General features: G+C 46.7%; 1 protein-coding gene across 3 annotated transcripts in view; it reads left to right on the top strand.

The window, feature by feature from the left end:
- Positions 1-3,455: 3,455 nt before the first annotated feature.
- The window catches only part of PELI2 (pellino E3 ubiquitin protein ligase family member 2), a 64,013-nt gene continuing 52,893 nt past the window's right edge, over positions 3,456-14,575 (top strand). For all 3 annotated transcript variants that reach the window (XM_042047393.1, XM_042047391.1, XM_042047390.1), the window contains exon 1: positions 3,456-3,625. In XM_042047393.1, coding sequence (XP_041903327.1) covers positions 3,549-3,625 — 77 coding nt within the window. In that variant the 5' untranslated portion in view covers positions 3,456-3,548. The remainder of the gene's footprint in view (positions 3,626-14,575) is intronic.

Here is a 14,575-nt window from a genome sequence, read left to right as displayed (position 1 = left end):
GGTATCACTCACCCAGGTTATACCTGCTTGATCCTGACCTTAGAGCTGAGAGAATTTTTCTCCTTTCCTGGGGTTTATTCCCCTCCCTGGAGCACCAAATCCAGGCTGTTGCAACCCCAGAGTTTAATTTTCCCAGCCTAACCATCCACACTGATGGCTGAACATAAACCTGATCCCAGTCCTGGAAACTTTCCTAGGAACAGCGATAATGCAGGACTGGGAATGGAAACCTTTATCCCTATTTATCCTCCCTGTGCCATGGGTTTCATGTGCAGTGTAAGCTGCAGGTGTGACTCAGGGGCTGTTTAGACTCAGAGAATCACAGGATGGTTTGGGTTGCAAGGGACCTTAAGGCTCATCCCATTCCAACTCCCTGCCACGGACAGGGACACCTTCCACTATCCCAGGGTGCTCCAAGCCCCATCCAACCCGGCCTGGAACTCTTCCAGGGATGGGGCAGCCACAGCTTCTCTGGGCAACCTGTGCCAGGGCCTCCCCACCCTCACAGCCAGGAATTTCTTCCCAATATCTCATCTAAATCTCCCCTCTTTCACTTTAAAAACATCTTTGAATGCTTTTGAAGCCCATTCCCTAAGCCCCGATTCATAAAAGCACTGAAGTACACTCAGAGTCCAGCACATCTGGAAGTACTTTGCTGAATTAGAGCCTTATTAATCTTCCTGCATTTAAAATAACTTTTTATTTCATTTTAAAAATAAATGGGCATGTACTATTTCTTCATGTTTGGGATTATTTTTTTTTCAAACATTGATTTTAATGCTCGCCTGGCTTGGCTGGATATTCCTCCATCCAGCCAAGCAGCTGCTCATGCTAAACCTGGGAGCAAAATCCCTCTCTCAGTGTTGACGCAGCCTAGAAGGAGCTCCAAGTTATCTGTGACTTCCACTTTCAGTGGAAAACAACCAAACTTCCCTTCACCACCCTGGAAAGCCACCCTGAGACATCCTAAATCCAAAAAGGAAAGATATTTTGAGCTGAAAAATAGCAGAATGCAGCTGTGGGTATATTTCTCAATTATGTCAATGGGTTTGGGGGAAAATGCCAGCCAAGTGTTGCTCATACCAGTTGCAAAAGGAATATTTGGAGCTGGGGGAAACAGAGGGGCTGGGATTTGGGGCTGGGATTTGGGGCTAGGATCTGTGTGGCACAGGGAGCTGTGTAATGTGTGGCAGAACTACTGCCTCCTCCTGGCTCTGCTTCATTAGCAAAAATGTAAAAACTTTAAGTATTAAACAATTCTAAGCAGGTTTCCAGTGCTGGCAGCGATTGGTCCTTGGGAATTGAAATGAGAAAACCTAAAATTTGGGAAGAAAAGACTCAGCAGCCCTCAGAACACCTTGTAGGGCTGGGGCTGATCTTCCCTCAGCCTAAAACATCCTGTGGGCATAATGAAGAGATTGGACATGGAGAAAGGAAGCACATTTCAAAGGAAAAAAAGATACTGGATCAGCCCAAGCTCAGGGTTTATGTCACAGTCTCCCACCACGGGTACATGGCAGGTGAGTGCCTCCTCATCCCAGCACAGCTCATTCACCTCCAACAAACACCACAGGTGTAAATAGTCCCCTGTGAATCCCGCTGGGATCTTTTTCCTGCACATTCATTTTCCAGCAATGCTGAGAAGAGCATTTGCTGTATTCAATAATTTTTTTCAGCAGTGCAAACCAGTGCATTTTCTGTAGTCATGGAGTGGGAGTCACTCGTGTGTTTAATGACAGCAAAAGCACTGGTTTGTGTGCTAGGAGAAAAATGTGCAGGTTTGGGAAAAGGGTGCAGAACTGCCCAGCTTCCCCCTGTTTTCCAAAAAGAGCAGGAAAAAAGGGGCGAAATCAGATTTCAAGGTCCTTGCTCATCCCTCCATCCCTGAGTGGGAGCAGCAGAAGATGCTCTAAGTCCAGACATGTCACTGACTTGTGGGAGCCCATGTGAGCGGAGCATCTCAGGAGCATTTTTTGGAAGAGTATTGGAGTTTGCTAATGTCATGTGAAAGCCAGGCTGCTGTGAAGGTCTTGCTTTCAGGGGAGAAATGCATAAGTTGAAGAGGATGCAGCCAGCAGCTTTGTTTTCCGCACTGTTTTTGGGGATGTATTTGTTTCCTTTGACAGTGACTTACGGCCTGGCTTTCTTTTCTATTTTGTTAGAGCAATAAAGAAGATAAATCTGTAATAATTCAGCTCCCTGTCTTTAATAAAATCTTGTCTTCTTCACACAGCCCCTGGGAAGATCTTCATTTTGCAGCCCTTCGAGATCGGTTGTGTTTTTCCATTTCACCTCTTCACCAGAACGACAGAAAAACAACATTACCAGGAAAATTAATAGCTAAATACAATTTCTGGCAGAGGGAAAGCTTTTGGCAGGAGGAGCTGGATCCTGAGTCTGACTGTGCCGGCCTCAGGGATGCTCTTCAGCAAAGGTGGATGCTCCCATTGCTTTTGTCTTTGATAATGGGTTGGAGACCTCAAATATCAGCTAATGTGAATTTCTATCCTCAACATGGATTAACATCAAGCCAATCTCTGTTGGTTTTGGACTTTAGTCAGGTGCAGAGGACAAAGGAGGAGAGAAGGGGATGGTGGTGGGCGAGACACCGAAGGAGCAGAAGGCTGGGGGGAAAAATCCTTGGAAGTCACAGAATGGGTTGGGTTGGGAAGGACCTGAAGGACCATTAAAGAACAAAGGGGGAGGGGGCATTTCTGTCCCCTCAGAAGAAGACAGTGGACAGAAGAGGCTGGAATGTGGGCTCCATGGCTGCTGCCACCTCCAGGGATGGGAGACAGGAGATGGGACAGGAGAGCAGCCACAAGTGCAGAGCCTGATGGTGGCCCCACTGCTGAGACCCTATGGAAGGTGCACGGGGTGGGGGTGGCTGAGCCCCCTCCCTCTGGGGCAGGAGGTGACCCAGGAGCTCTCCACAGGTCTCCAAAGCCGCGGTGGTTCAGAACCCCCGCAGTGACCCAAACCTGGGGCAGGTGAGGTCCAGAGACTCCCCATGGATCTGGACACGCCCCAGGGGCAGGAGAGGCTCTAGAACCCCACCGGTGATGTGGAATCCAGGGTGAGGTGACCTAGAGAGCCCCGCGGGCAGGAGCCCTCGGTGACCCCCGACCCCCCAGCCGCGGCCGCCGCTGCGCGGCCCCTTTAAGAGCGGCCGGGTCCGCTTTACTCTATGTTTACATAACACGGCCGGGCCGTACCACTGCTGCCTGTGCCGGGGGGAGCAGGGGCGCGGAAGGGGGCGGAGCGCACCCGCGCCAGGCCCCGCCCCGTTCGCCGGCAGTTAATAGGCGCGGGGAGGGCGGGGCCACTCGCAGCCCCGCCGGGGGGGACGGCGCCGTTTCGCTCCTCCCGCCCCCCCGCCGCGGCGGGTTGGTCCGTTCCCCCGGCGGCTCCGCCCCCCGCCCCCCCCCCGCGGTGTAGTGGCCGTTGCCGGTGGCCGGCGGCGCAGAGCGGAGCGGAGCCCGCTCGGGACGCGCCCCCGCGGCAGCGGCTGGGACGGGGGCAGTCGGAGCCACCACAGCGGCGGCCCCATGTTTTCCCCCAGCCAGGAGGAGCTGTGCGCGCTGAACAAGGAGCCCGTCAAGTACGGGGAGCTGGTGGTGCTGGGGTGAGCGCTGGGCAGGGGCTCCGGGGAGGGGGGGAAGCGCGGCGGTCCCGGGGCGCCGGGAGTGGCGGGGGCTGCCGCCCTCCCACCCTCCGGCTCCGCGCCGGCCGCGTCTCCGCGCTGCGAGGGAGCGCTCGGAGGTGGACGGGGGCGCGAGGGGGCGCGAGGCGCTTCCCGCCTTCCCGCCGGCCGAGTGCGCGGCGCGGCCGCTGGAGGCGGGGGGGGGGGGCGGTCCCGGTGCGTGACGGGGCGCGCGGTGCGGCCGTTGCGGGGTCCCGGTGCCGGAGGGGAGCGGGGAGGGATGGATGGATGGATGGATGGATGGATGGATGGATGGATGGATGGATGGATGGATGGGGGTGGTCCCGGTGCCTTAGGGGCCCGCGCGGTGCGGCCCTTGCCGGGTCCCGGTGCCGGAGTGACGGGCGGACGGACGGAGCAGGGTCCGGCCGCTCTCGGGCATCGAGGTCGCGGCGGGGCTGGGGAAGAAACTTGGTGCGGGGCCGCGGGGTGCGGGGTTATGGCACACGAACCCCCCCGCTGCGGGCCCCGTCCCTCCGCCGGTGCCGCCGTCCCTCCGCCGCTGGCTGAGGAGACGGCGTCCTCCTTGCAGATGGCAGGGAGATGACTTTGGAATGAGGAGCAGAGGAGGGGGAGAGGGGAGGAGGGTGAAGCACTTATATTCAGATTCGTCGTGGAGATGTTTATTTTCTCGGCTTGATATGGATCTTAAAGTAATCCGCTTGGCATTACGCTGTTGCCCTGCTGTTAAAGCTCGCGGCCGCTCTGCTGAGCGCTGCGGAAGCAGATGAGGGAGAAGCGTCTAAGCCGTGCGTGCTGAGAGCCCTCGCGAACCTTAGAAGAGATGCTTAATTTTGGTAGTTTAATACGTGGTAACGTATGGTTAATGGAGTAATTTTTTTAGTCCTAAACACAACAGAAAGGTTTCGAGCCAGCCGCGAAGCAGAACAGTCGCAGCCTCGCTGCGTTACTCAGCCGCCCCCAGGATCTGGTACATTTTTGCTGCAAGGTCGTAGAAAGCCCTATTCCGGTCTCTTAGGGATTTTTGTTTTGTTTCGGTCCTTTCATAAAGAGCCGTGTTCACCTTTGCAGAATAACTGTTTGAAAAAGAGCAGTTCCAGGCTGCGTACTCGTATCCAGTAGTGCACCTTTTTTCCTTAAGGGATGCTAAATGTTTCCTGTCACGAGACTGGGTCAAGATGCAGTTACCGTGGAATAAAACATAGCTGCTACCATGAATGTGGCGTAGCTGGTACTTAAAATCCTCGAATTTAAGTCCCTTGTTTCACGAGAAACACCCTTATCACACGAAATTTAATAAAGAGACGTTCTTACTGTTTCGGTTGTGGAAATGGAGAGTGAGCTCAGCTGTGCAACACTGTCTCTGACAATAAAGTCGTAGTATAATGCAGAATCTTTAATTAAATTAGAGTGCATAAATTGATGTTGTGCTGCAGAGGCTCTTTGTGCACAGCTGGAAACATTTTCCTTTCTGTTGCTTTACTATATTTAGCAGCAGTTGAAAGTACAGAAGTATGAAATGTTTGGCTCTGATCTTAACCTGGCAAAGTCTGCTGTGCTTTGCCTTTAATATGGGGACGCATTGATCTCGGCTTATCGGTTCTGCTGGGCTCTTGATCTTCACTGTGTGTGTTGAAACATGCCAATAAAGTCTAAATAAAATGTGTATGGCTGAGTTTAGGTCCTATTTGAGTTTCAGCTGTTCTCTAAAACTACCGAGGTTGCATCTTGTAGGTGTAAGATGTACTGAGAAGCCAAACAGATCCTGTTGTCCTTGCAGTGCAGCCAGGAACAAGAACTCTGTGTACGGGAGCCGAGTCCCTCTGGTCACGGTGTCTCTGTGGCTGCGCTGAAACAATGGGGCATTGGCTGTCGCTGCTTACACAATGTGCCTGGCAGTGTGATGCAGGGATAGGTAGACGTGATGGAAGCAGTCCAGGAAATCTCACGACTTCACTAACTGTATTTTTAATTTTTAGACCGAAGATTGGCGTTTTAAGATCCATTTGCCACTTTAGGAGTTGATGACTGCGTGTCCTATCAGAGATGTCTTAAATGTTGTTTGTAGTGCCATAAATAATGCAAACATTTCTGTCTTTTTTGGTGACTCAACGTTTGTGACTAGGAACTCTTGGAACAGCTTAAGCTGTTCAGTATGCTAAAAAACCCTCCTAATACCTATTTTGTATTAAAATATTGTAATCTGGAGTTTCATTTAAATAAGACAATGTAAATCTGCTCTCCTTCTCTCTTTCCCTGTAGTGAAACTGAGACCTGGGGACCAGGAGAAGCGTAGTGTTGCAGCTCCTGTTACAACTGCCTGATTAAAATTGATAGCACAGCCTCGCAGCTAGATTTAAAAAAAAAAAAAGAAAAAGCTGTTTTGAGACACTGTGTGGGTTGTTTTTTTAAAAAAAAGCCTTGATTGTGATGTTGATGAATAACTTGTGTCTTGAACTGTAAGACTTTTAAATTAGGTGGTGAAAAGGATGATGAACAAAGGAATTGGCATACCTGGCAAACTGCTGAGCTCCTCTTTTTAAGATGACAAAACTTTCCCTTTATCTTTCACTCTCACTTTGCCCGTAGCAGTATTAAAGTGGGGTTGCTGTACCTTGACCTTTAAGTCGAGGGGAAGGCGTTTTTTTGGCAGGAGGTGGCTTTCCCAGCAGGACACGTTCCTTATTGTCTCGCAGTAGTTGTGATTGCTCAGTCTGCGCCTTAATGTGAGCCCCAGTAAAGCCCAAGGCGTTTCGTGTCGGTCGGTGCAGCAAACACATTTCTAATAACCTTCTCCCAGCACTGTGCTACGTCTGTGCTGTCAGTGATGTGGCAGCGTGTGTTTGGTTAAGATTTTGTCGAGGTTTACATAATCAATGTTGTAGTGAATAGAAACAGTTTATGTAAATCGAGCCAGACAGGTCAAGATGGCTGGTAAAGAAGAGATCATCTGCTTGATTGTGAATCTGCTTGTGTACATCTGCTCGTAGCATCATCTGTTCACAAAAGGCTCTGGATTTCTTGGTGAAGCAGAAACATTCATATTCGAATTCTTTTCGAAGAAAAAAAGAAAGCAGCTTTGTTTGAAGTCCTGTCAAAGTAATGGCTCATTATATATTTCTTGGAACTGTGGGGCTGGAGGGAGTTAAGGAGGAGATGCTGAATGCAGTACCAAGTACCTGAATAGTGTCAGGGTGTTTGTTAGTGTGTTTGTCAGTAGCTTTTGTTTGACTTATCTGGTGTCTTGTTAACATTTTGAGGTGCATGTTGCATGTCCTGGCCCCTTCCTCCTGATGCCCCTTTGTCCCCTAACTTTGAATCATGCAGTGTCATTCCAGCCAGCACGGCTCTGCTTAATGCGTGCAGGAGCTGGTCCCTGGCTGCGGGGGTGACTGTCACCGAAGGCAGGTGTCAGTGGCCTGGTGCCCTTAAATCTCTCCTCCCTTGGGACTGCATGGTGGGGACCGGCAGCTGTGCCCTCTCAGAAAAGTCACTTGATTAAAATGATGTAAATTGAAGGAGGAACAGCAAAGAGACATGAGCTGTAGTCAGTGGCTGAGTTCAGTAGCAGTGAAAGATGTGTACCTGACATTGAATGCTTTCTTGTATGGCAGTTTTGGATGGGGTTTCTGGTAGTTGTGTGCATGTAAATGGAATATTTCATACTAACCAAACACTTCTTTGGTATTTGCTACTCATTAGCAAGGAGGTGCAGCCTTGTGCATCCTCATCTGAGGAAGACTGTCTTGCAGACTTAAAGGAATTTGCAGTATGTAATGCTTTTTTTTAATTTAACCAGACAAAACTCTAAGGGCTGACCCTCAGTGTTGTCACAGTAGTCACTTTGAAATTGCTGTCAACATTTTACATGTAAATTTTCCATTGTCTACTATTAAAATAAATAAATTTGTTAACTTGGAGGCTTCAGTGCTGAAAGAAGCCACTGTGAATTGTTATGTGAGCGTTGCTTAATGTGGACTGTTGGACATCCTCGAATAAACAGTCTGTAGTTGTGCTTAAATTTAACCTTTTGAGAAAGCAGAATAAAAGGATAGGTCTTGGAGCAACTTGGTCTAGTGGAAGGTGTCTTTGCCTGTAGCAGAGGGCTGGAACTGGATGGTCTTTAAGGTCTCTTCCAACCCAAACCATTCTGCGATTCTACAAAAATTCTCACCTGTGTTTACAGTGATACATTTTGTGGTAATTTTTGGGAAGCTCTTCTCATTGATGGACCACTTTATACTTGAAACAACTTTAGATCTGAAGCAGTCTTTTCTTTTGTTAATCTGAAGGGACATGCATTTTTAAGTTCCTGTTTTTCATACTGGCTTTTTCTGACTGATCAAAGTTCTCACTACCACTACCTCCTTGCAGGGTAAATAAAGTTTTTGGGGTGTCTTCTGCTTATAAACACATTTCCATTTTTTAAAGTTACCTGTCTGGCTTTTCACATAACTCCTGTTCATCTCTTGCTGTGCAGTTCAGGAGGAAGCCGATGCAGGTTTCCAGTGGTGTTGACAAATGCAGTGTGGTATCTCTGCTTGTCCTTGACTGCTGTTTGCTTCTGTGTATGAACTGAAGGAGGAGGGAGAGTCATCCTGGCTGTGGAATTAGGCTGGGGACTTGGTTTGCACATAGGTGGATTTGCTGTCTGATACCAGACTGAGGCTTTGTTTAATGACCTGGTGATTTTCTGCACTAACTGGTGTAGATATATCGGTGAAACTGCTTAGGTTTAGCAGAACTGGAGTTCTGCTTTTAAGCCTTATTTAAAAATGTACTTCAGGTTTCATTTCAAGGGGTGACTGTAGCACATAATGGGAGCCACCAGTTAAATGTGTTCAAGGTCATGATTTTCTGACAATTGTTGGCTCCAGCAGTGATAGCTGGAAGGCTGCTGTTCTGGAGAAACAAAATTTTTTTTTTCCTTGTTATTGACAGTGGCTTCTTGGAGACCTTTATGTCTTGTGCTGGGTTTATGGCAGATTTTATATGTGCATATTGAGAATGTGTGATCAGGGTCAGTTCAGAACTTGCAAGGAGATTAATCAAAAACCAGAAGAATTGTGTCTGAATAGAACATTAACTGCAGTGTAGGAAAACAGTGGAAAGGATTATATCTGAGGAAAGGTCTGTGGATTTCTTTTGAAAGCTTGTGTATGGTTGGATAGAGCAAAGGTTTTGCTTCATTTAAGCTAAGAAAGAAAACATACTTGAGTTGGTTTTCTGCAGCTCTCCTATTCCTTGGAGTACTTTTGACTTTCTCAGAGTGCAGATTTGTATCCAGCTGTAGGCTTTATTCACAACATCTCAGTACCGATGTAAAATCAGAGAGCAGAAACGTCAGACTCTAAAATCTATGTTTATTGAAGCAAATCACAGCATCAAACGTCTGCATGTTTAATATTTGTTATAAAAAGGAAACTGAGTGTATTCTGGAAGTTAAACCAATCCCCTTGATGTGTACAGGCAGGAGGTCACACATGTGGAAGTGGAAGACTCAGGGTTTTTTTCTTAAAATATGGAAAACAGTTTTCTCTGAAGAAACAAGTCTGGGAAATGTAGGACTTTGATGCACTTCTTGTGTAGAACCAAGTAGCTGCTCCTCTTCGATCCTGGCAGAATCAGGGATGAATAGTTTTCCATTTTCAGCTGACATTCATAAATGGGTAAGTACTGTAACAGTCCACGTAGTTCTACTTTAAAATACGCATATAAACCAAGAAATTACTTTCTAGGCTATTAAGGTTTGTTTTTTGTTGCTGAATGCAGTAGCTTACTTAAGCTATTTCATGCTCCTTAACAGCAGGCCGTTCTTCAACTTTGCTTGCCTGGTTGCTTGAGAATAGATTTTTCCTAGGAAGTCAGGAACTTTTTATTATCCAATTCAAACTGAAATTATGTCTGGTTTATACTTACAGGAGTAATGCTGCTCTCTGACTTGCTCAGTAGTGATAGACGGTAGAAATTTGATACTCTGAGAAGATAACAACCTCCTTCTGTACCCTAATGAGAAGGTGTCTGAGCATGCTACAGCACTGAGCCCGTGCCTTGCTCTAGGTAGGGTTTGTTCGTTCAGGGTGCCAGCAGAGAAGTTTTACAACTGTTTGCAAAGTCCTACTGAAGTGTCATGTTTCCTGTTGGAAGCATCTGCACAGCCTTTGGTTCTCAGTTTGTCCTGAGCAGTTGTGACTGGTGTGGCTATGAAACCTTCCAAAGATTACTCCTCTGGCGTGTTAGTTGCAGTGTTTGTTTAGTGCTTCTTGTGATGATGTCTCAGTTGTGTCTGGTTATTCTGCACTGTCATAGTTGTGACTTACTTGTCCTCTGGTCTGCAAGGCAAGTGAAGTAGAGGAGGATTTGGTCTAAGCTCCCAGCTTGAAGCAGGATCTCTAGCTGGTTTTGCAGTGTACTTTGTGCTGTCAAATCCTTTTTTGCCTCTACTGTTTGATACCCTAAATCTCGTTTGTGTTGAGGATGCTTTTCGTTTTATCAACAGAAATCCTTATGTTTATTCTTGCTCTGTCCCAAGGTCACCACTGAAAAGCTTGCATGTGACTTGTCACGAGTTTAAACCTTGAGGGACAGGAATGGGGATGCTGGCATAGGGAGTGTGCCTGCTTCCAGAGACTTCTGAGGCAAAGCTGCTCATTTTGTTTGTTTTATAAAGACATCACTAAATGGTACCTTTGCATTTTTCACTTTTCCTTTAGAAGGCTTGTTTCCCTCTTGATAAGATGCAGTTCAGAATTTTATGCCTCCCTTATCGTTGCATCGTATTTGTTTTTAGGCATCTCCTGGTGTAGCTTTATGTGTGTTAGCCCTGGGTCTTGAGTTCACAGTGACATTCCCGTACTTTGGGGGACCAGTTTGTGACTTGTCTGACGAACTGTAAGTAACATCTGGGATTAGACTGCTTTAATCCTATTACTCGCTAGCCTGCAATAGTCTTGGTGCTCGTGTTAAGCAAAGAGTACAGTCGAGAGCAGTGGGAGTTCCAAAGCAGAGATTAGTGAGCTCTGAGGGCAGGAGCAGCGCTGTCCCAGCTCCTCGGCTGTGCTGCAGCATTGAGCACCCTCTGCACCACCAGCTGTGCCCCTTCTGTGCTGACTCCTCTGTTTGACCTTGTAATGTGACCTCCTGTGCAAATACTCTCTCGCCGGGTCTCTGCAGTGTTGATGACTGGATAATGATTTGAAATCAAACAAAGACCAGGGAAGGATGGTGGGCAGCAAACTGTAGGGTTTTCTTAAAGTCTGAGTAGGCATCATGGTGCTGGGAATTCAGCACTAAGAGTAACCTGTCTTTGGGTTTGCCTAGGAATAAACATCTCTCTCCTTCCCTTTCCACAAACAGCACTTGTTGGCATGAGTTAAAAGATCTTAGGATCCAGGAAGACAGTCCTTGTAGGAAATCCTTGTACAGTGAAGCTTCAGCAGTTTAAACTATTTGGTCTTGGAAGGCTTGTCACTGAGGGGCCGTGTGGCAGGAGGACGCAGCATTTTAGTGTGATGGGATTATGAGTGGTGTGTGAACAAGGTGACACTGGACTTGCATTGTCTTCATCTAGACAATGCTTCTACCATTACTTGTACTGATTAGTATCACCTCTGTTCCTAAAAATAGCAACTGTCAGCTGTTTTGCAATGAAGTTTCGCTCAGTTCTTCATATTCCAGCCTTGGAAGTCCTCGTGTGAGATCGCTGGGAAGCACACACGCAGCTGGGTAGTACAGCAGTTATTGGCTCACGGAGAAGAAAGAGTAATTCAGCTAAAAGCTTTCCTCTGTTTCACAACAGAAATGTCATCTGTAGGGAACACATTATAAACAGCAGTTGTGAAAATGGATACAGATGATGTCTACAAAGCTGAAGTGTTTGTTGTATTAAAAGCAAAGTGGTTTGGAGATGAACTCTGTTTGATGAGGAATGATATGAAGGTGCTGATAGCTGAAGGACCTACTAGACATCCTGCTTTCAATAGCAGTTTGTTTCTCCTGAAGGGAGGGAAAGCAAGCAAGCTCTGTTTTGTGCTTCTGGAAGTGATTTACTTCAGGTCATTTAACAGTATACTTTTTAATGTTGCACACTGACCTCACTGTAGCTAGAACTCACGAGTTTCAAGGAGGATGAAGTAGATGTGAGCTGTACCTAATCTGGGTAGCAGAAAGCTTCCTGTTCTAGGGAATTGGTACAAAGGCCACACGTGCCCTCGTCAAGTGTCTGTCAATAAAGACCTCATGTTCTTCTGTCATATTTATTGCTTATATTAACTGTGATATAGCTACATTGCCGTGTAGCAACTAATTGTATTTACCAGAGGTGCAGGCAGCTGCACAGTGAGATAAATACTGTGTAAAATGTCTGTTTGCTGTGCTGCCTCCCCAGAGGAGCAGGGACAGGCAAGAAAAGTTATGAGACAGCTGGCACATAGTAGGTTAAAAGCAGAGGGCTGGGAATCATTATGGTCATCTCCTTGAGTACTGTAATGTTAACTGACCCCTGTTGTTGCAAAATTTTTTTTTTCTCTTTACATTCAAGGAATTGAGGACAAAAAATTGTTGTCAGTCTTTCTCTCTGAGGAACATTTTTTATCTTTTTGAAATACTTATTGAACTGTAATGATGGGTTTAGTGGGCTTTCAAATTACTCTTTACCCAGAAATACGTGTGCTGTCTTTAATTTAGAGTCCAGTAAGTTCATAAGCTGTCATGAAACAATTTTATTCTTCAAACTGGCAGGCTTTAATAAAGCCTCAACAAACAGGTAGGCTTCAAACTTCTGACGTGTATCCTCTTAAGGCATGGAAATGTCATGGGTGAGGACGGAGTGGGACTGACTGAAGACAATTAGTCACTGTATGAAAGTAAACAAATTGAAGTGATTAAAAGCTTAAACCTCTGCTTGCCTATTACAAATCAACTGGAGCCCAAATGTGCAAACCCTTGAGCACGTGCCCTTAGGAAGAGTGAAAGAACTGTTTAGTCTGGACACAGAAGTTAATGGGCTGAAACTTTGATATAAGCACAGCTGTATTTCTTCATGTGCAACAGCATGAATTCAGTTTGATTGTTGGTGTCTGATTTAGTGCTGGTGAAGCCACAGCCTTTGAAACAGGAGTGTTGTGTGTGTGTGTCCTCCTTTCACAGGAGACGCGGAGCTGGTGAAAGATAGCAAGGGCTGCGTGGTTCCTGCTTCCCAGCACATCCCGTGGCAGGGTTCAGCACCTCACAGATTGACTGTGTTTTTTATGGAGCATTGACTAATATACCAAAATGTTGCTATACTTTCAACTTGCCTTCCTCCTAGTGCATGTTTGACCTCTGAGAGCAAAGAGCTGTGCAGCTCAATACTTGGATTCAAAATCATTTTGGTGTTGAAGAAGAATCTTTCAGACTTGATAGGATTTATTACCTTGTGCTTGCCCTAACCTTTCTGCTAACATATGTGCAATACTTAGTTTGAATTGCATTCTGAATCTTAAAATTTGCTGGAATAGTTTCTCAGTGTATCAGGGAGTGAGTTTTGATTCATGAGTTTGGTGTGTGGCCTTCTCTGCTGGGCTGTGGGCAGAAGACCCATTCCAGAAGCCCCAGAGCCATGTGTGTGATGGGAGAGGTGGCAGTGCCCTGCTGCAGGTCTGCACCTCCTCTGGAAGGACTGCAGTCCAGGCAGAGGAATTCTTCATAAGTGTTCCCTCATCTGACTCTGCCAGAAGATTTAATTAAATGGGCTGTCACCACCTTGGTGGCTTTTGCCAAAAAGCCACCAGCAAATTAAGCAAATGGAATGATTTGGAATTGGGGCAGATCTGTGAGGAGGCAGGTGTTATAGGCCATACGAGCATCTGAGTAACCTCTTCCATCAGGGCGAGAACTGGAGAAGGAAGTTTGGCAACAGCCAAATGGACAAGCCTTGGATGGTTTTTTACTCCACTTTGTTTTTAGCTGGGCTTCACTGGAAGAATGAAGAGTCTGAAAGATGAGAGATGCCTCAAAACACCACTGGTGATGCAGCTGCCCTTGGGATGGTGCTGGCATTCCGGGAGGTTGCAGGAACGTGGCTCCATGGGCAGTGGCCGTGGAAGCTGCAGTGCTTTAGCCTTACTGACTGTGTTGAGACTTGTTCTCTAGCTGAGATGCCTTGCTGAAGGTGCTGGGCTAGAGACTGCAAGCTGCTTGTTTAGTTTTAGGGATGTGCACAGCAAATTTTTTTCCATAATTTTCACAAATATTTTCTTAATACCCAAATGTTCTTTTCTACCCTTTTTGGTAATGGGTCCCTGCACCCATTTGAAGACTTTGATGGAGCTTTCCCAAAAGCTCTAGGTATGTTCCTTCTTTTCCCTATGAAAGATAAATAAGCTGGTTTTTTCCCAGTATTTTCACAGTCTGCTTGCTGTCAGAGCGAAAGAGCTTTAACTTTAGCCTTGGGTTTGGTGCCTTCCTTTCCATGTTTGAGCACAAAATGCTGCAGTTCCATGGCTCGCTCAGCTGTGCCTTATCTCTGGTTGTGCAATCCCACTTCCAGCTGCAAAACTGGAGTGCCATATATCCAGTTTTATTGCAAGTTTGGAGTTTCCAGCATGCAGAGACTGGTGTAATCCAGCAAATAGCTGTCCATGTAAGGATGCAGGAAGACTACAGAAAGTACAGTTCCCTCTGTAAGCAAAGCCAGGGTTTAAGTGATTAGCAGGGTGTAAGTCAAGCTCTGTGTACCCTCGCAGTTTATTATGTGCAATGTGACTTTAAATTCAACTCAAGAACTGGCCTCTGATCATTTATTGCTGGTTTGCACCTTCAGCTCTTTGGAGGAGACTGGTTTATATTATGTCTTTACCTACTGGAAATCTCTTGGTGGAGAGAGAACAATGGTAAAATGATACTTTGTTAAAGGGTAAGCAGATTTTTGAG

Source organism: Corvus kubaryi, unplaced genomic scaffold, assembly GCF_017639235.1.
Source record: "Corvus kubaryi isolate FWS band 111438036 unplaced genomic scaffold, C.kubaryi_AGA036_p1.0 66, whole genome shotgun sequence".
NCBI lineage: Eukaryota > Metazoa > Chordata > Aves > Passeriformes > Corvidae > Corvus > Corvus kubaryi.
Note: the sequence above shows the minus strand (reverse complement) of the source record. Positions and strands in the feature narration are given on the sequence as shown.